The following is an 18317-nucleotide window of genomic DNA, read 5'->3' on the forward strand; positions in this document are numbered from 1 at the left end:
TATTTCACAAAGCTAAAACTATTTTTAGCTGGATGATCGTTTTCAATGGTTGCATCTGAGCACAAACCTTGTTGGGATGTTGAATTTTACACTATTTTGTTCCTCTGCTCTGGCATTTTGTGCCTATATATTATGGACCCACTCTTATAACAATAGCTTTTGTATCCCTCTTGTTTTATTCAGATAAGCAATATAAGTAGGCCAAAATTCGACATTTTCAAGCTATGGTTGAGATTGTAGAGAGCTCTACACAGGCCTAGGGTCCATTGTAAATCCATTTGAGAAGTTTTTTTCTAAAAAACTCTGTTGATGTTCTAACTTCTAACCATGTATCATCCCAACCCAAACGTTCACAACGTCGTTTAAGGGAAGAGGCAAACAACGTCGTCGTTTCAACCATGCTATTTTTTTAATTGTCGACGACGTTTAACCTTAGGGTTTTATTTTGCATAAACGACACCGTTCGCTTCTCCCCATTCTCATAGGTCGAAGTCGAACAGTCGTGTTAAGGTTTTGGGTTTTCAGAGACAAACAGAGAGCTTCTGTCGTGTTCGTGTCTGATCAGAAGGGTGAAATTTGTGGGGATTTTAGCTTCTGCTCGCTGCTATATCGGTAAGCGTTTCCATGTCCGGTTTCCTTTTCTGATTATGGGAGCTCATTTGAGGGCCTTAATTGTATTATTACCCGTTTTTTAGTAGGCTCTTCTCTCGTCGTCTCTCTTAGTGACTTTCCAAAAACTGTAGTTCCTTGAGCTAAATTCGTAGAGAAAGACAGATTTTTATGAGCGTTTATCATAGGTTGTAGTGAATTAGTCTGAAAGTTTGTTAGCTTTGTGAATTTTGGACAGATGCCTCGGAGACCATCAGGAAGGAGATTGTCAAAGCATAAACCTTTGGCATTTTCACCATTCATGCGTTCACTTGCTTTAGCTTCAACGTCTAGGCGTAAATTGCCTCATCCTGAAGACAGCCAGGAGATGTCTTTTGGTGAGTAAACCTTAGATTGAGAATTTCGATTCAGAAACATTGTAATGACTTATCATTCTATTCTTATAGATGAAAAGCTCCCAAATTTATCTAGAAAAGGGAAAAAGGAACAATTTTCAGACTCCTCTGATGAAGAAGACTCTCAGGTAAGGGATTATTTACTCTTCTGTTGATTTTTTTTCTGTAGATGGGAAGATCCCTTATTTATCTTATTCAATGATTGATATTTGAAGGGAGCTGTCCAAGCAGACTTTGAGTTCTTTGATCCTAAAACTACAGACTTTAACGGAGTCAAGATCCTCCTTCAAAACTATCTCGATGACAAGGAGTGGGATTTGAGCAGTTTTGTTGATTTGATACTGGAACAGACCACAGTAGGAACCGTGGTGAAAGTAGCAGATGATGAGGACGAGGCTGTATTTGCTGTGGTCTCTGCTCTTAACTTGGCAAGATATAAGGACAGTAAATGCTTTAGAGAGCTAAAAGAGTTTCTTCTTAAAGTCTGTTCAGAGAAGAATGTATCGAGTGATCTAGAGCTGCTACTGGAGAAAAAGGCACAAGATGTTGGTTTATTGGTATCTCAAAGGGTGATGAATCTTCCTCCACAACTTCTTCCGCCACTGTATGATGGATTGTTCGATGAAGTATTATGGGCCACTGAAGACGAGGTTTCGATCTTCTAAATAAACTCTTCGATAACTTCTTACGAGCAATTCAGATTTAACACTTTCTTAAGTTTTTCTGTTTTGTATAGCCTACAGAGGAGCTTCGAAGCTCATTCCGCTTCAAGTCATATATTCTAGTCACCAAGATTTACAAGGTAATTTTGTGTTACCGTAAGAATTTGTTTTGTTTGGTTCTCGAAACCTCTCACAATGTGATACCGATTCTTGGTTATGTAGCTGAAGAATCCTAAGCAGAAAAAACCTCGCCATGGTGAAGAAGAGAATGAGGAAACAATTTTCCTTAAGCCTGAAGATGAACTTTTTCTTGAGGTAACTTGTTCTCACATTACTTATCGACTTGCTCTGCGAGAAAAGAAAGAAAATCTCTCTGAGAATTTGTTTGAAAAAATGTATTTGCAGCTTAGCTCTTGGTCATTCACATTCCCTATGCGCTCACAGCTCGTGACTTCTCAAGAAGTAAGTTTCTCTCTCTACAGACTATACACATGGTTTTGATTTCGATTGTTTCTGATCTTTAAATCTCTGGTTTTAATGGCGGTTCTTGCAGATGAAGAATTATCAGCTGATGGGTCTAGTGATGGCGGTGGAAGCGAAAAAGATTCCTGAGTTCAGACAGATGTTGAATTCTCTCATTGATGAATAATGAGCATCATCTTGTTTAAGATTTCGTTAACGAGTCATTTGTTTATGGATTTTTCACCAGTTTTGATATTATTATTACACAGTTTTGTTGCTTCTTCAATAGTGAGTTCAAGGTCAAAGACGAACAAGTGAACCAACAATGGTCCATTAGTTGATACTTTAATTTAATTATAAAAGTGCCCCCAAAATTCTCAGATAATATTTGACTAACCCTAAAACAATATCAATTATTTAAAAACGCCCGTCAATTTTCATTTCTTTGCAAAACGAGAAGAGTCACCGTGACTCGGTTATCTGAAAGCAATCAATCTCTGGGCACAGATGATGAAGAACTATCTCTCGATCTCCCTCAACGCGTAGTGATTTACATAACGTTTGTTCATACGATGTGGCGAAGATCTGCAGTGTTTTGTTTCTCCTCGAGGATCTCTGTGTCGTCTTCTTCTTCTTCTTCGTTGCCAAACCGTAGACTGATTCCTTGGTCCCGCGAATTATGTGCCGTCAACAGTTTATCCCAGCCACCGCTCTCGTCGGAGTCAACTGCTAAGCTAGCGATTTCTGGGGACAGATCCGATGCGAATCGAGTTTTTGCATCAGGTACTGTCGCCGCCACATCTACCGCCGGTGAGATTTCTTCGAGAGTTGCGGCTGCGGCTGGATTAGGGCACCACTACGCTCGTTGCTACTGGGAGCTTTCCAAAGCTCGACTCAGGTATGTCTTAACCTTTAGTTTCTCATGGAAATTTCGAAAATTGGATTCAAATCTTTCGTGCTATATTCATTCGTTTGACCTTTGCAGTATGCTCGTGGTCGCGACTTCTGGCACTGGATATATTCTGGGTACGGGAAACGCTGCAATTAGCTTCCCGGGACTTTGTTACACTTGTGCAGGCACCATGATGATTGCTGCATCTGCTAATTCCTTGAATCAGGTTTCATCTCTCTCTCCTTTCTCTTGAGTTATCCTCTAAATAACAGAAATTTTTAATCTCATTTTGGAGTTTTGATAGTGCCTGATCTCTACTAAGCCGTTGAAATGGGGAAATCTTATAAATTTTTGAATCCTTCGTTGTGTTCATGTAGTTGATCATTCTTGCTTGCTTGTTTTCTGTTGTATTAGATTTTTGAGATAAGCAATGATGCTAAGATGAAGAGAACGATGCAAAGGCCATTGCCTTCAGGACGCATCAGTGTTCCACATGCTGTTGCGTGGGCTACTATTGCCGGTGCTTCTGGTGCTTGTTTGTTGGCTAGCAAGGTGACTGCTTGTTTCTATGTGATTTTGTCTCAGTTATGTGTGAGAGATTGTGAATCTAATCTTTTGCTTCCACGACAAGGTTATTGCAGACTAATATGATGGCTGCTGGACTTGCATCTGCCAATCTTGCCCTTTATGCATTTGTTTATACTCCCTTGAAACAACTTCACCCTATCAACACATGGGTTGGAGCTGTTGTTGGTGCCATTCCACCCTTGCTTGGGTAAATTCTTTTCCTTTCCTCTTTATTTCACTTAGTTCGTCTCTGCTTTTTCCTGCGTTTAAGTGTCTATGGCTGAATTTTAGCAGATTTATTTTCTGTTTTGCAAGGCTTGCATAGTGGTTTTCAACTTCATGCGTCTTAACTTTGGTTTTTTATTTATTTTGTAGGTGGGCTGCAGCTTCTGGTCAGATCTCATTCAATTCGATGATTCTTCCAGCTGCTCTTTATTTTTGGCAGATTCCTCATTTTATGGCCCTTGCATACCTCTGCCGCAATGATTATGCAGCTGGAGGGTAAGACCATATGGTTTCATATGAGATTAGATTGTCTCCTTCCCATGTAGTTTTGATATTGAAAGTGTTCAGTTCCGCTGAATGATCTCAGATCCCTAAATAGTGCTAAGATAATAGAAATCTTGGAAGAGCGGCTCAGCTTAGAAAGTATAAAGTGTCACAGCAGTCAATTTTGTGGTGGCTAGATAATGAATTATTTCCGCTAGAATCTAACATTCGCGAACACAGCAGCAGTCAAGGTCTGACGTTGTGCGTTATTCCGTTGTTTTCAGATACAAGATGCTGTCTCTCTTTGATCCTTCAGGGAAGAGAATAGCAGCAGTGGCTCTTAGGAACTGCTTTTACATGGTCCCTCTCGGGTTCATCGCCTATGACTGTGAGTCTTTTCTCCTTGTGGATTCATCTACATATTAGTTCCTAGACATAGACGTCTGTTTCTGATATTTGCTGTTCCTTCAATTTTTTTCTTTTTGTGTCAGGGGGATTAACATCGAGTTGGTTTTGCGTCGAATCAACACTTCTCACACTAGCAATTGCTGCTACAGCGTTTTCCTTTTACCGAGACCGAACAATGCAAAAAGCAAGGAAGATGTTCCATGCCAGTCTTCTCTTCCTTCCTGTTTTCATGTCCGGCCTCCTTCTACACCGTGTCTCTAATGATAACCAGCAACCAGTCCTAGAAGTAGCCGGTTTATCAATTTCTGCATCCGATGATGGAAAAAGTCAAAGGCGAAAGAAACGTTCTGCTCAACCTCCTGTGGCTTATGCTTCTGCTGCTCCATTTCCTTTCTTGCCAGCTCCTTCCTTCTATTCTCCATAAAAATCGTCGTTTTGATTGAGGACACAACTGAAGTACATTCTCAAATTGTTTTTGAGTTTGATCCTTTGTAATAAGGAAGTGGAGAACGCAAACAAGTTTATGTATTTTTGGCTCCACAATGTTTTATTTGTTTAAAGTTATGTTTCCTACGAAAAAATATATACATACAGTTTCGGAGTTTCTCTGGTTCTTGTCGTCAACTTAATATGGATTTACGTGTAGTACTAAGTCAACGAGTATGAATGATTTGGTTCGCTATTGGTTTTGGCAATTAAATATCAGTAACCGATGATGGTAGAGTAAAACAACTTAACCGGGTTGGTTAAATGTTTCGACGGCTGCGAAAATCGTCCATCAGGATTCAGGACAGTGAAGCTCCGAGAGGTTGGAGGATTACGCGAAGATGGCGACGAGGCTGAAATCTATGGCGACTTTGCCGAAACTGATTCAAAGCATGAGAAATGAAGTTCCGAAACATTCTAGTCCTGTTTTGCCATCTCTGAGACGAGCTTTCTCTCTCTATGATCAGATCAATCTCATTGACAATGTTCCCGAAGACCAGCTCCGCTTCCAAGAGTAATATATCCAGATTCGAACATGTCTTGTTGTTCTTCATCGATTTTAAAATTCCAGATCGTTTCTGGGTTTGATTTATATAGGGTTTTGGATATGGAAATGTATAATCTGTGGTGGTGGTTTCTGCAGATTTAATGAGACGAGTTTCACGGTGAATGGGGTCAAATACGAAGGTAGCTTGCTCTGCGTTGGGAATTTGCTGATGTCATGGAGCCCTCGTAAATTCTCAGAGATCACCACTGATAGGTAAATCCTCGCTCTTCTCTTCTCTTCGCTAATTAAGCAAAAAAAGTTCTTCTTGAGCAAGAACAAAAAGCTTGAAACTTTAAGCTGCGTCAGATACTTCCTTGAGTGTTATTATCAGTCATTGTTTGTCAGTCCTAGATTCTAACCAATGTTCTGTCACAACCTAATGTGGATTAATGCCGATCTTGTATGACTGTTTGAGAGTCAAAGTCATGTGCTTTTCACAATAGATTAGTTGAAGGTTTCAATTTCATTATCGTCAGAGGATTTGAAAGCTTTGTCCTTTTGATGTCTTTGATTAATCATGTTAGGTGTTCTCTGCTGCTTTGCTCTTATGCTCTTTGTCTTATCGAGTTTAAGAATAAATGCTGTCAATAAGCAGTAGCTAAACGTTTTGTACATTTGTATTTCCATGGATGCAGCTTGTCTATCTTCCAGACAGTTCGACCGATTCCAGGTAATATATCAAATACTCTTCAACCCCTTGTCTATATAGCAAAGAAATTTGTTTGGTGGTCTTTTGCACAATCAAAATTGCAAACTTACAACAAGAAACTAAATGATACATATGGAGTAGTACCTCACTGTGTGTTATCCCTTCAGAGCTTTTAATTGTTGGTTGTGGAAGAAACATTCACCCGGTAACTCCCGAGGTCCGTGAGTTTGTGAAGTCCATTGGCATGAAGCTAGAAACTGTTGATTCTGTATGTCTTTCTTTTATCCATTACCAAGCTTCTCGCTTTTTTTTTGTGGGTTCATAATTTCTTTCTTATGCGCTTGTATCAACTACTTGAATCAGAGAAATGCTGCATCAACTTACAACATTCTGAATGAAGAAGGAAGGGTCGTGGCTGCTGCATTGCTTCCTTATGGAGTTACATCCTAAGAAAAACTAACAACACGAGCTCCATCTATCCTACTGTAAATGAATGTTGAGATTTTGCTCCAAATATCTTCTGAAAAATAAACCGAAATCCATCGGATTTTTCTTGCTTTCGAGCTATAACAAACGTTGTAATATTGGGAACCTTTTCTTGCATTTATCATCTTTCAAATATCAGTTTTTTTCTGTGATGATTCTGTTCTAGCAATGAGAGATATCAAGATTCAATATCAGTTTCGGATCCTGACTGTTTTGGCTATAGAGATATCATGACGGTTAGTTTTTCAGTTACGGTTAGTTAAAAGTTAAAACTTTGACGGTTGACCCCATAAAATGAGATTTTGACTATATAACGAAGCAGAGTACTCCGATGTGAATTTTAGTCGTCGTTTTCGTAATCTCGCGGGCGAGTTAGAAGTAGACTCCTTTTACTGTTCTTGAGCTTTTCAAAAACCCTAAAATCTCTCCGGATCCATTTCTCGTAATTCTCCGTGTGAATCGATTTCAGGCGAAAACAAAAATGGCGTCTCTTGTTGTTCAACCATCGCTTTTGCCGGCGCTTAATCTCCGGCGCTCTTCTTCTCTGATTCGTCAACCTTCTTCGGTTCGATTTCCTGTTGTAAGTCTCCTATTCCTCTCTCTCTCGGTCGCTATCCTTCTACCTGGTATCAGTTGTTTAATGAATCTTGTTCTTTCTATTGGTTGTGTAAATACAGAGGTGTAACGCGGCGGATCCGTACAAGTTCGACGGCGGAAACTCCGCCGGTTTCCATCTGCTTTCAGGAGACACCATTCCCGCAAGTGCTCTTCTTTCCGGGACACGTTTGGAAGATGCGATTTACAAGAACAATACACGACTTCGTATATTTTCTGGCACTGCTAATCCTGCCTTAGCTCAGGTTCTTTCTTAATTTGCTTCAACTGGAATTTCGTTCTTCTACTTCATGAACAACTGGGAATAAACTGATTTCTACTTCGGATTGTTGTTCAAGTGCATGAACTAGTAGCTCGAAACTGGATATATGTTCAATTGCTTATTAAACGATTAGAAAGAGAAACCGATTTCTTGTGAATTCATGGATCTTGTCGTTCGCTCATCTCTGAAACAGGAGATTTCTTGCTATTTGGGTCTGGAGCTTGGGAAAATCAAGATTAAACGGTTTGCTGATGGTGAGATCTATGTTCAGCTGCAAGAGAGTGTAAGGGGATGCGATGTGTTCCTTGTACAGCCTACATGCCCACCTGCGAATGAAAACCTTATGGAACTGCTCGTTATGATTGATGCTTGTCGGAGAGCATCGGCCAAAACCATTACGGCTGTGATTCCTTACTTTGGTTATGCTCGAGCTGATAGAAAGGCAAGTCCTTTTCTCGAAACTGTAGAATCTGTCTTGGAGTCACTCTTCTGTCAAAGCATTACATGCATAACTGTCTGTTTCCAAAGTTTATACTTTTGTTCTATAAATTCTTGCAGACTCAAGGACGTGAATCTATTGCTGCCAAGCTTGTCGCCAATTTGATAACAGAGTCTGGTGCAGACCGTGTCCTTGCCTGTGACCTTCACTCTGGACAGTCTATGGGCTACTTTGATATTCCAGTCGATCATGTTTACGGCCAGGTAATTAAAGGTTCCTATCTTGAAATGAATGATTCAGAGCCACTGATTTCCTCTTGAGTAAATGGAATTGCTCATGGTTCCTTTTTCTTTCTTGCTGCTTAATAATATTCATAAACAGCCTGTGATACTTGATTACCTGGCAAGCAAAGCCATATCCTCTGGTGATTTGGTGGTAGTATCACCTGATGTTGGTGGAGTTGCAAGGGCTCGCGCTTTTGCCAAGAAGCTTTCTGATGCTCCTTTAGCAATAGTTGATAAAAGACGACATGGGCACAATGTTGCAGAGGTAAAAACCCATTGGCAAATACATTTTAACCAAGACTGGCTTTGACATTCCTTGATCCATATTATGTAGGTGATGAACCTAATTGGGGATGTTAAAGGGAAAGTGGCTATAATGGTGGATGACATGATTGACACAGCAGGTGAGTTATACTTCTCTATCTGTGTATACTTATCCATAAACACTCTTCATTGTTTCTTAGATTCTTATGCTATAACAAATTAGGAACCATAAGCAAAGGTGCGGCTCTGTTACACCAAGAGGGGGCAAGAGAAGTATACGCATGTACCACTCATGCCGTTTTTAGGTAAGTCTTTGAAGTATTTTCTTACGTGTTGGAAATGTAAAGAGAGAAGCTCTGACATGTATTTGTGTCTATATATATATGGAAACAGCCCTCCTGCAATCAGTAGACTATCGAGCGGTCTGTTTCAAGAGGTGATCATAACCAACACGATTCCATTATCAGAGCAGAACTATTTCCCTCAGCTTACAGTTCTCTCAGTAGCAAACCTTCTTGGGGAAACAATTTGGCGTGTTCACGATGATTGCTCTGTAAGTAACCAAAAACAGTACTTGAAATGCAAATTTTGTTTAGTGAAATATTGGGTCTATTCTAATTTTTTTTTTTTTTTTGGGGGGGGACGTCTCAGGGAGCTATTGAGCCATTTTCGACATTGGGGATTGATTGATTGATCAATGCAACAACGTTAGAGAATCGACTTATAGCCTCTCAGTAGTATGAATTTCTGATAATGTACAAATTCTTTTGTGCTGTAAATGTTGAGACTTGAGTGTGAATGAAACACTTTTGTAGAGGAGATTAAAGGAACCAAGTTTTTTTTTTGAATATTTACAGTTCCTTCTTTTACATTTATTTGAATCGGAGATTTTGTTTTTCGTACTAGTTTTGCGATTAATACATTTTTCTTATTTATTTTTTTGAATTATATCAAATTTATTGTGTATTGAAGACAAAATTTACAGTTAAGAGTCTTAAGACCTTTCGAAGTTATAAATTAATAATGAAATAAGTTTACGAAAAAGAGAGAGAGAGAGAGAGAGAGAGAGAGAGAGAGAGAGAAAGATCAAGCAATGGCGGCCAAAACGCCAACAAATGGAGCAACGGTGGCGGGAGCAGGCTCACTGTGGTTGAAATCAGTCCTCTCATCTCCATAAGCATCGTTCTCGTCGGGTCCTCCCACGATTGCTCCGGTTAGTACGTTAGGGTTCGGTGCAGGATTGTGATACCATTGGTTGAATCCTTCACTGCAATTCATACTAGTTCTGTTCTCGTTGATCGACACTATAGAGGCTCCTCTATGGTGTGGTCTCTTAGGATAATTGGTCCCGAATCCAACCATGTAGCTCATGTTCTTCGGGTTTGACCCAAGTATGTAGTCTACCTACACATATAGATAACACTTGTAAATTTTTAAGCATGCATAAATAAAAAGAATATAATCTTAGCTAGTATACAAAAAGCTTTATGGTTATTTCATGTATATATGCTGGTTATATCTGAGATAGAAGTTGATGAACAATCAATCATAATAATGATTATCTAAGCAAAGTTTATATCTTTTATTTTTGAAAGGAAAATTAATGTTTTGTGGTTGGAACCATATGTTAATTAGGTCTTAGCTACCTGGGCACGAGTGAGGTTGAGAAGATCAGAAGCTTGAAGATCTCCCTCGGGACATTTGATGGAGGCGTTGACGGCTTCAAGATATTTAGAATAGACATAAAGGACAAAGGAAGTGGCGGTGGTGTATTGGAGGTTGTTCCACGGCAAGAACCAAAGCAAGCCTCCCGGCGTTTTCTTTACGTTGTTTGAGCCGGCCTTCTGAGCACAGTTGCATATAAACTGCTCCGCCTTACTCTTGTACTCTTCCATCTTCTCATTGCTCTTTACTTTTCCTTCAAGTGCAAGCTGCATTATTTGCACAATATAAGTTTTTATTTTGTTTCTTGTCGCATAAGTTAGTGAAAATAGAGACAGACCTACCCTGGCCACTAAGACTTGTGCGCCCAAGAACTTATTATCCCACGATAAAACATTCCTGGAACCTCCGATATCAGATGCTTGTGTTAGATAATCGAGATAAGTCTGGTCGTTAGTGGCACGGTGAAGCCAAGCCGCGGCCCACAATAACTCATCTTCGTATCCACTGCTCGCGTAGAAATCACTCGCGTTAGGAATGGAGCTGTGGTAAAAGCCTGGATGAGCCTTGGCGAATTCATATAGATCTTTTGCGTGACCAATGAGTATCTTTGCATAGGTTGCATTTGATGGTGCAAAGGCTAAAGAAGCTGCAGCCATCGCTGCAGCTGTCTCGCCTGCCAGGTCAGCACCTGGATACTGAGCATCAATGCGGTATGAAGGACGCGGAGTGGTCATATCCTCGGGTCTTATCCAGCAGTCGTGGTCCGATTTTCCGTCACCGACTTGTCCGTAAAGAACGTTGGCCTCGGGATGGGCTTTGATGAGATAGTCAGTAGCCCATTTGAGAGCCGCAAGGACGTTTTCGTCCTCCTTATGGGCCTTAAGCTGTGATGCCATCTCTATACTGCTCCAAGCTAGCATTGTCGTCATGAAAGCCAAAGGAAATCCGAACTTCATGTTGTCTCCGGCATCATAGTACCCTCCGGTGAGATCAACCTATATTATATATTTTTAAAACAATTCGGACATATTTTACTTATTGTAATACGATAGAAATAATTATAATTCTCACCTTGATGGGGAAAAAAAAAGGAAAGAAAGAGAAATGAGTTTAAATTACATGATTATCAGAACCGTCTCTAAGTGCAGAATCTCCTCTCCAGTTAACTCTTTGGTTCCACGGTAATTTTCCAGAGCGTTGGGCTTCGAAATACAAAAGACTCTTTGTGAGAGCTTCTCCATAATTTGTAGCGGCGACAGCTCCACGAGCCTTCGACGTTAATAACCACACTATGCAAATACTTGTCCATAAGCATTGTGAAGATTCGTTTTTCAATTGAGACATCGTTTTCTGATAATTTTTTTACTTGTGTTGACATATTTATGCGTGTGTATGTATTCAACTATTTATAGAGAATCTATAAGATGGAATCCTTGGTGTTGGTATTGGATTTAGCCATAAACCCCATGTTTTGGTGCAATTCACTAAGTCAATATAAGATCGTCTTTGACCAAGAGTCTAAGAACATCTTACAGAACTTGGTCTTTGATCTCCCCCATATCTGGGACACGTTACGAGGAGAGGATAAATCAAAGAGAAATATGTGGATCATGTGCAGCAACAAACCAACGTAAAGATTAAGTTCTATAAAAGGACAAAATACTTATCTTCACAATGGAACCCAATTTTACGCTCAATGAGAGCTAAAGACAAAATAGAATACACTTCTTTTTATCACAATTATTTCCTTTAATTTATCAGATACGTCTTTGTATATGATAACAAAGGTTCTTCTTCCACACGATATTCTATCTAAAAGATCAGAATATAGCCGTTTGTAAGTTCTTCGAGCAATCTTACCATAATTTTTTTAAGATATGGTATTTATAGTTTATCTTGTCAAATATTTGGAATAGGGAATGCTTTCTTTCAATTCTAAGTCGTATAAAATATTAAAATGCAACAAAAATAAACAAGAAAAGAAACCTAGATTGAATGTACAAAAGGCTAAATATGAATAGAACACTTGAAAACAAAGCAATAGATAATTAAATTATGTATATATAACTGATCTAATAATGAGAAAAATGTGAAATAATATTTTACGATAAATGTCCTACGATTTTAATAAAACATGATTATCTATTAGAAAAAATTGTTTGCATTCTCTTTCAAAAGTAGATAGATGTACGTATTATACATTTTGTTGGTTTGTGTAGCCGTGTACGTAGGGACTCAAATTTGGTCTGACAGTATTGGTCAATATGTTTTCTCTCTGCATATAACTCAAAGTCTCATTATGTCTCAAAATCAAGATATCATAACAAATTGAATTTTGATTTCATTTCCACACATACCAAAAAATAATTAATTAGTCGCAAGCTAGAGCCTCTTGGAAAAATGAGGTCCAAAGACAGTAAATATAAGAAACAAATACAGAGATGTGTAATTTAGTTAAGATCATGCAATGGCAGCCAAAACACCAATTAAAGGAGCAACGGTGACGGTGTCGGGCTCGTCGTGCTGAAAATCAGACCGTTCATCTTGGTAAGCATCGTTCTCGTCCGGTCCACCTACAATTGCTCCAAACAAAACATTAGGGTTCGGTTCAGGATTGTTGTACCAAGCTTCAAACCCTTCATTGCATGTCATCGGTTTAGGATTTTTCTTGATTGACACTATAGAGGCTCCTCTATGGTGTGGTCTCTTAGGATAATTGGTCCCGAATCCAACCATGTAGCTCATGTTCTTCGGGTTTGACCCAAGTATGTAGTTTACCTGGTAACATAAACAATGTGCTTATCATCATATGAAAAAATAAATTGAACAGATTGAATCAATATAGTCTTCTAACCCGGTCATAAATTCTCGTAAACCTAAAAACTAATATGAGAAAACGGACTATCTGAATGCCCGCCAAACCTGAGCTCGAGCGAGGTCGAGAAGATCAAAAGCTTTAAGGGCACCATTGGGGCACTGGACCGAGGCTTGTGCAGCCTCAAGGTATTTACCATAAGTAGACAAGACGAAAGAAGCAGTAGCTGTGTATTGGAGGTTGTCCCACGGCAAGAACCAAAGCAAACCTCCCGGAGTCTTCTTAACGTTATTAGAACCTTTTTGAGCACAATTGCAGATAAACTGCTCCGCCATAGTTTTGTACTCTGCGATCTTCCCTTCATTCTTCACTTTCCCTTCAAACACAAGCTAACATTTACGAAAACCTTAGTGTTAAATGTTTATTTCTTGTTATTTTAATTTAGGGTATGATCTCCTTAGAGAATAGAATACATATCAACCTACCTTGGCTGCCAAGACTTGTGCCCCCAAGAACTTATCGTCCCATGAGAAAACAAACCTTGCACCTCCGCTATTAGAAGCTTGTGTTAGATAATCGAGATAAGCCTGGTCTCCAGTGGCCCGGTGAAGCCAAGCCGCAGCCCACAACAACTCGTCTTCATAACCACTGCTCGGGTAAAAGCCAGCCGCGTTAGGAATGGAGTAATGATAGACCCCTGGGTGGTCTTTACCAAATTCAAATAGATCTTTCGCGTGATCAATGAGTTTTTTGGCATAGGCTGCATCAGAGGGCGCAAATGCTAGAGAAGCTGCAGCCATCGCTGCAGCTGTCTCACCTGCCAAGTCAGCACCTGGATGCTGAGCATCAATGCGGTATGAAGGACGTGGAGTGGTCATATCTTCGGGTCTCATCCAACACGCGTGGTCCGAGTCACCATCGCCCACTTGTCCATACAGGACATTGGACTCTGGATGGGCTTTGATAAGATAGTCAGTGGCCCATTTGAGAGCCGCTAGGGCGTTTTCGTGCTCCTCGCGGGCCTTGAGCTGTGATGCCATCTCTACGCTGCTCCAAGCTAGCATCGTCGTAGTGAATGCCATCGGAAATCCAAACTTCATATTGTCTCCGGCATCATAATAACCTCCGGTGAGATCAATCTATATTTACGATTAATTAGCAATAACTTATTTCGATTAATAAATACTCATTACCATAAAACAATGGAAAAGAGAATGATTTAGGTTTTAAATTACATGAGCATCAGAACCATCTCTGAGTGCAGAATCTCCTCTCCAATTAACTCTTTGGTTTGATGGCAATGTTCCAGAGCGCTGAGCTTCAAATTACAAAAGACTCTTTGTGAGAGCTTCTCCATAATCTGCATCTGCATAAACAGCTACACGAGTAATCGATAATACTAATAACACAATGCAAATGCTTTTGATTGTGCGGAAGCATTGTGATGATTTATTTTTTAATACACTAGACATTGTTTTGATCGTTTTTCACTAACTACAAAAAAATACAGGACTATACGTATATTTTTATATATCCGTGTCGAACAAAAAGGTGTATTTTCGTTTCTATATAATCAATATATATACTTCCTTATATATACGTATCTTTTTACTGATTTTACGTGATCCTTGTTTCACTATATAAAGGATGTATCTATATCTATATGTTTCCTTATATATACGTATCTTTTTTTTATTGATTTTACGTGGTCCATTTTCACTACGTAGAGGATGTATCTGTACAATCAATGAGCGGTACCAGAAAAATTATCGTAAGCTCGTGAATGCCTTCAACAAGAAAAAAAGTTCATGAATCCTGAGCGGAGCCAATGGAAAATATATTATTTTCTCTCTTAATTAAACTCTCTACAGTTAATTTCCGTGCTATATAATAGTATACGTAGCTTTACAAAAATAGAAATGTATAAATATTTCCTGATTCTAAATAATTAATAGGATTATTCTGATGACCAATGTATTAAATCTTCACGGAATTGGCAACATATTAGAAAGTTCAAAGTTTCAGTGGATTGTACCAACATTACGCAGTCTCATATTTTTCCTAATTTTATGGCAAAGAAACTGAATAACAAGAGTTGTAATAACTCCCAATGTAATATAATAAGAATTCTGGATTTCAATTAATTAATGTCAACCCTTTGTCAAACAAAAGAATTATTGGCTCGAGACACAAAACTATAAGTGTAAAAGCGTACGTAACCTAGGATTAATAAAAAAAAATTCTTAAATATATCTCAAGTACTTTAAGATAGATAGATATTCCACATACCCTAACTCGAAAAAGATAGACAAAAAATATGGAACTGTTACTTGATACACGTTCCAAGAGTGAATATTCTCAACTGGAATCGAGCACATCCTGAATAAGAAGAGACCATGATTGTCTACCGAACTATCTTTCGCTCCATAATTATTAGAATTTGAGCATTGGAAAAACTTATACCCTCTACAGCTTTAAAATGCTTGATTTTTTATACAATGTACCCAAAAAAAAAAAATTTTGAAGAGATTATGAGGTTAAATGAGACGAGACCAACTTACAACTTTTTATTGGTTGAAGTGATGTAAGACCATTAGAAATATAGAAAAATTATAGTTGTAGTACTGTTGCTTGTAGATGAAGAAGAGTCGTGTTTTGATTTCTCTTCCGGAAATGCATTTATTCTTTTCTTTCATGGCAACTTAAAATGTTATGGCACGTGAAAACACGTTGGATCCGTGAATAATAATAACATAGTTGTCACTTTGGCATACAAACAGTAATAATACATCAGTACATCACACTTATGGAGTTCATGGGTTCCATCCCGATAATAAGTGGTTACTGGTGAGTGGTGAGTATGTACCAAGTTCAAAAACTACGTTTCATCTCGAAACTCTGAACCAAAATCAATTAGTATTGGATATAAATCTTAAAAAAATAAAAACAAACAGAATCGAGATTGAATAAAAAAATAATTCTTCATTAGTTTATTTATAATGTCCATGAAAGGTGTGTAGAGATTTTCATAATACATTATTAATACAACATTAATTTATTCTTTCTTTGTCACACTGTTTTTATTTCCAGAGATATATTTTGCTAAATCAAACTTTCTACTTTTTACACAAGAAATCGAAACATTAAACCTAGTTTTGTAAATAAGAAGACGAGATTCCCTTGTAACAGACTAATAGTGACACCGTTGCTTGATGCTAGTTATGTGGAGGCAATTTAAGCGACGACTAAAGTGTGTGATAAATGAAAAGAGAGGTTCGCAATAAGTTAAAACTACTAAGTTCGAATGATAATATTGGTCTAAAACTAGTGCATAAGTCATATGGGAAAAAAATTTTCATAATCAAACTAAAACTATAGAAAATGGCTATATATATTCTATGAAAATACAAGAATTCCTAGATTATTACTTAGAAGTCTTACATAAATGTTTGTTGTTCACCAAATCATAATTTTGAAAGACTAAAACCAACTGTTGGAGACTTGGACCAACTTTTTTAGGTGGTGGGTTTGGTAAGAAATTTGTAAACGTAACGAGGAGTGTACTTATAATAAAGACATTAATGGACACTAATTAATACTATCATTATCTAGCTTTATTCGGTGACTAAATTTGGTGGAGGTTTGTTTTTCTTCTCTTTTCAACAATTCACCCTCACTCACTCCATCGCATTTAAACTCAGATAGTAATACATAAACGACACTAATACAAATTAGCTTGTATGTTGATGAAAACAAATCGAAATTTGCCAACTTGTATGTTATTGCTATAACCGTATACTATTATTATCCAACAATACGTTTATATATATATATATATATATATTTCTTAGAAACGATGATTTTCTAAGAAAAATTCAAAATAAATATATTTTACCCATAACATATATAGATCTAATTATTCATAAATGTAGATGATTTTCCACAGCATTACATATTGAGGTATTTTTCTTTCGTCTAACATATTGGAGTTTAAAAATTTCAGGCTGTATAAAAATTACTGTTGCTACATATTGGAGTAGATATAAACTGTTTTTTTTTTCCCAAAAGATAAGAAATTAAATTTAGAAGTTTTTTGTAGTGAAACTTTGCCTTTTTTTTCTGAGTGATAAGTACAATAAATACATTGAGAATTACACGACTATGTGTCTGTATAAATATTTTTAAATAAAAAAAATTCGTCTAACAATCTAAGAAATTGATACACTCAGTTTAAGTCTTCATTAATAAATTAATGAATGTAATGATGACGAAAAGAGCTAAAGCCTACGCATCGGAGACGATGGTTCCTTTGGTGAACAACTCGATCACGCCGGGAGGAACAATTAACGCAATCAGAGGATTTCCCGGCGGCACCGGCGGGATCTGAGCTCTGCAAAGAGGACACGTGGACCGCTTCTCCAGCCACGGATCGATGCAATCGGCGTGGAAACAGTGGCTGCACGCCGTTAACCTCCTCATCTTCTCTCCCTCCGCCGCGTCTTGGAGACAAATCGCACAGTACGGTGATGAATGTTCTTCCTCCGCCGTTATCTTCCCCCATCTCCGGCGGCGAATCGTGAATGTACGGTAGCGACGCCATGGACGGCTCGCGAGGAAGGAAGCGAATCTAAGGAACAGACGGAGAGAGAAGACGACGACGGAGACGATGATGACGCATTCGCCGATCAATTGAGAAAATCTAATCACAGATTCAGTAAACATTCGTGAGAAAATTTAAAGTTTTCTCAGAGATAATGTTTTGCGGTTTTGGCACAACTAACGAAGCTCTGTTTTGTGAAGGTGTATATATAAGGGTTTATCTTGATAAAATGAACGGTCTTGATTTACATTGTGGGGTTATCTGGATGAAATGAACGGTGATGATCTAATCTGATGTAGTTTCTAAGCACTTACTAATCCAAGATGTCAAAAAAATTCGTCAATTTTGATCGAATGCTTCTTCAATTTGACTTAGTAATCTAATCATTAAATATTTCAAATGGTCACTAGTCATGCAAATTCTTGAGTCTTACGTTTTATCTAACGATGCTAAAATACATAGAAAGAGAATTGAGCTGAGCTTAGATTGATTAGTTTATTAATATACAAAGCTCGTTTATAGTTAAATAACGAAAAGCTGGTGCAACAAACCCTCCCTAAGAATAAAATTAAGAATAAAAATTAGAAACCCTCTCAACACATGTAACGTAGTCCATTTTCCTGCTTCTAATTTTCAAACAAAGTACAACACAAAAGTCTCTTTCTCTGCACAAAAATAAAAACGTTTTCCATTTATTTAACGTTCTTCTGTATATTTATGA

The 18317-nt window shown here is 38.1% G+C and overlaps 7 protein-coding genes across 7 annotated transcripts; 4 read left to right on the forward strand and 3 right to left on the reverse strand.

Annotated features, from left to right (window-relative positions):
* The first annotated feature begins 471 nt into the window (after positions 1 to 471).
* Positions 472 to 2490, forward strand: LOC18015470 (protein BCCIP homolog). The gene is made up of 8 exons (XM_006397568.2): positions 472 to 612; positions 848 to 986; positions 1056 to 1132; positions 1220 to 1654; positions 1741 to 1806; positions 1889 to 1981; positions 2072 to 2128; positions 2220 to 2490. Exons 2-8 carry the CDS (start codon positions 848 to 850, stop codon positions 2313 to 2315), a joined length of 963 nt encoding a protein of 320 aa, XP_006397631.1. The 5' UTR covers positions 472 to 612; the 3' UTR covers positions 2316 to 2490.
* A 210-nt stretch (positions 2491 to 2700) lies between these two features.
* Positions 2701 to 5088, forward strand: LOC18015471 (protoheme IX farnesyltransferase, mitochondrial). The gene is made up of 7 exons (XM_006397569.2): positions 2701 to 3026; positions 3114 to 3246; positions 3435 to 3572; positions 3662 to 3795; positions 3963 to 4088; positions 4361 to 4464; positions 4568 to 5088. The coding sequence occupies exons 1-7, from the start codon at positions 2701 to 2703 to the stop codon at positions 4906 to 4908; spliced, it is 1302 nt and encodes a 433-aa protein (XP_006397632.1). The 3' UTR covers positions 4909 to 5088.
* A 146-nt stretch (positions 5089 to 5234) lies between these two features.
* On the forward strand, positions 5235 to 6785 carry LOC18015613. The gene is made up of 5 exons (XM_006397570.2): positions 5235 to 5484; positions 5614 to 5730; positions 6153 to 6187; positions 6334 to 6434; positions 6530 to 6785. The coding sequence occupies exons 1-5, from the start codon at positions 5312 to 5314 to the stop codon at positions 6614 to 6616; spliced, it is 513 nt and encodes a 170-aa protein (XP_006397633.1). The 5' UTR covers positions 5235 to 5311; the 3' UTR covers positions 6617 to 6785.
* Positions 6786 to 6993: 208 nt separating this feature from the next.
* LOC18015614 (ribose-phosphate pyrophosphokinase 5, chloroplastic) lies at positions 6994 to 9421 on the forward strand. The gene is made up of 9 exons (XM_006397571.2): positions 6994 to 7232; positions 7330 to 7512; positions 7723 to 7971; positions 8088 to 8231; positions 8350 to 8517; positions 8587 to 8656; positions 8740 to 8821; positions 8910 to 9069; positions 9168 to 9421. The coding sequence occupies exons 1-9, from the start codon at positions 7134 to 7136 to the stop codon at positions 9204 to 9206; spliced, it is 1194 nt and encodes a 397-aa protein (XP_006397634.1). The 5' UTR covers positions 6994 to 7133; the 3' UTR covers positions 9207 to 9421.
* A 22-nt stretch (positions 9422 to 9443) lies between these two features.
* Positions 9444 to 11535, reverse strand: LOC18015615 (endoglucanase 14). Its single transcript, XM_006397572.2, has 4 exons — positions 11301 to 11535; positions 10523 to 11176; positions 10163 to 10447; positions 9444 to 9920 (listed from the first exon to the last, which is right to left on the reverse strand). Exons 1-4 carry the CDS (start codon positions 11523 to 11525, stop codon positions 9603 to 9605), a joined length of 1482 nt encoding a protein of 493 aa, XP_006397635.1. The 5' UTR covers positions 11526 to 11535; the 3' UTR covers positions 9444 to 9602.
* Positions 11536 to 12564: 1029 nt separating this feature from the next.
* On the reverse strand, positions 12565 to 14413 carry LOC18015616 (endoglucanase 15). Its single transcript, XM_006397573.2, has 4 exons — positions 14232 to 14413; positions 13482 to 14135; positions 13104 to 13385; positions 12565 to 12959 (listed from the first exon to the last, which is right to left on the reverse strand). Exons 2-4 carry the CDS (start codon positions 14094 to 14096, stop codon positions 12642 to 12644), a joined length of 1215 nt encoding a protein of 404 aa, XP_006397636.1. The 5' UTR covers positions 14097 to 14135; positions 14232 to 14413; the 3' UTR covers positions 12565 to 12641.
* Positions 14414 to 17047: 2634 nt separating this feature from the next.
* LOC18015617 (E3 ubiquitin-protein ligase EL5) lies at positions 17048 to 17767 on the reverse strand. The gene has a single exon (XM_006397574.2). It carries the CDS (start codon positions 17716 to 17718, stop codon positions 17281 to 17283), a length of 438 nt encoding a protein of 145 aa, XP_006397637.1. The 5' UTR covers positions 17719 to 17767; the 3' UTR covers positions 17048 to 17280.
* Between the last annotated feature and the right edge of the window lie 550 nt (positions 17768 to 18317).

This window comes from Eutrema salsugineum, unplaced genomic scaffold (genome assembly GCF_000478725.1).
Source record: "Eutrema salsugineum unplaced genomic scaffold, Eutsalg1_0 scaffold_22, whole genome shotgun sequence".
Lineage (NCBI taxonomy): Eukaryota > Viridiplantae > Streptophyta > Magnoliopsida > Brassicales > Brassicaceae > Eutrema > Eutrema salsugineum.

Bases quoted from the DNA above. Each gene is read 5' to 3' on its own strand.
- LOC18015470 (XM_006397568.2), top strand. From the start codon at position 848: ATGCCTCGGAGACCATCAGGAAGGAGATTGTCAAAGCATAAACCTTTG. The intron at 1,655-1,740 runs GTTTCGATCTTC...TGTTTTGTATAG, and splicing joins TATGGGCCACTGAAGACGAG to CCTACAGAGGAGCTTCGAAG. The intron at 1,807-1,888 runs GTAATTTTGTGT...TTGGTTATGTAG, and splicing joins TAGTCACCAAGATTTACAAG to CTGAAGAATCCTAAGCAGAA.
- LOC18015471 (XM_006397569.2), top strand. From the start codon at position 2,701: ATGTGGCGAAGATCTGCAGTGTTTTGTTTCTCCTCGAGGATCTCTGTG. The intron at 3,027-3,113 runs GTATGTCTTAAC...TGACCTTTGCAG, and splicing joins CTTTCCAAAGCTCGACTCAG to TATGCTCGTGGTCGCGACTT. The intron at 4,089-4,360 runs GTAAGACCATAT...CGTTGTTTTCAG, and splicing joins AATGATTATGCAGCTGGAGG to ATACAAGATGCTGTCTCTCT.
- LOC18015613 (XM_006397570.2), top strand. From the start codon at position 5,312: ATGGCGACGAGGCTGAAATCTATGGCGACTTTGCCGAAACTGATTCAA. The intron at 5,485-5,613 runs GTAATATATCCA...TGGTTTCTGCAG, and splicing joins GACCAGCTCCGCTTCCAAGA to ATTTAATGAGACGAGTTTCA. The intron at 6,435-6,529 runs GTATGTCTTTCT...TACTTGAATCAG, and splicing joins AGCTAGAAACTGTTGATTCT to AGAAATGCTGCATCAACTTA.
- LOC18015614 (XM_006397571.2), top strand. From the start codon at position 7,134: ATGGCGTCTCTTGTTGTTCAACCATCGCTTTTGCCGGCGCTTAATCTC. The intron at 7,513-7,722 runs GTTCTTTCTTAA...TCTCTGAAACAG, and splicing joins CTAATCCTGCCTTAGCTCAG to GAGATTTCTTGCTATTTGGG. The intron at 9,070-9,167 runs GTAAGTAACCAA...GGGACGTCTCAG, and splicing joins GTGTTCACGATGATTGCTCT to GGAGCTATTGAGCCATTTTC.
- LOC18015615 (XM_006397572.2), bottom strand. From the start codon at position 11,525: ATGTCTCAATTGAAAAACGAATCTTCACAATGCTTATGGACAAGTATT. The intron at 11,177-11,300 runs GTAATTTAAACT...TATATAATATAG, and splicing joins GAGACGGTTCTGATAATCAT to GTTGATCTCACCGGAGGGTA. The intron at 10,448-10,522 runs GTAGGTCTGTCT...CAAATAATGCAG, and splicing joins CACAAGTCTTAGTGGCCAGG to CTTGCACTTGAAGGAAAAGT.
- LOC18015616 (XM_006397573.2), bottom strand. From the start codon at position 14,096: ATGAAGTTTGGATTTCCGATGGCATTCACTACGACGATGCTAGCTTGG. The intron at 13,386-13,481 runs GTAGGTTGATAT...CGTAAATGTTAG, and splicing joins CACAAGTCTTGGCAGCCAAG to CTTGTGTTTGAAGGGAAAGT. The intron at 12,960-13,103 runs GTTTGGCGGGCA...TTATGTTACCAG, and splicing joins TCGACCTCGCTCGAGCTCAG to GTAAACTACATACTTGGGTC.
- LOC18015617 (XM_006397574.2), bottom strand. From the start codon at position 17,718: ATGTTTACTGAATCTGTGATTAGATTTTCTCAATTGATCGGCGAATGC.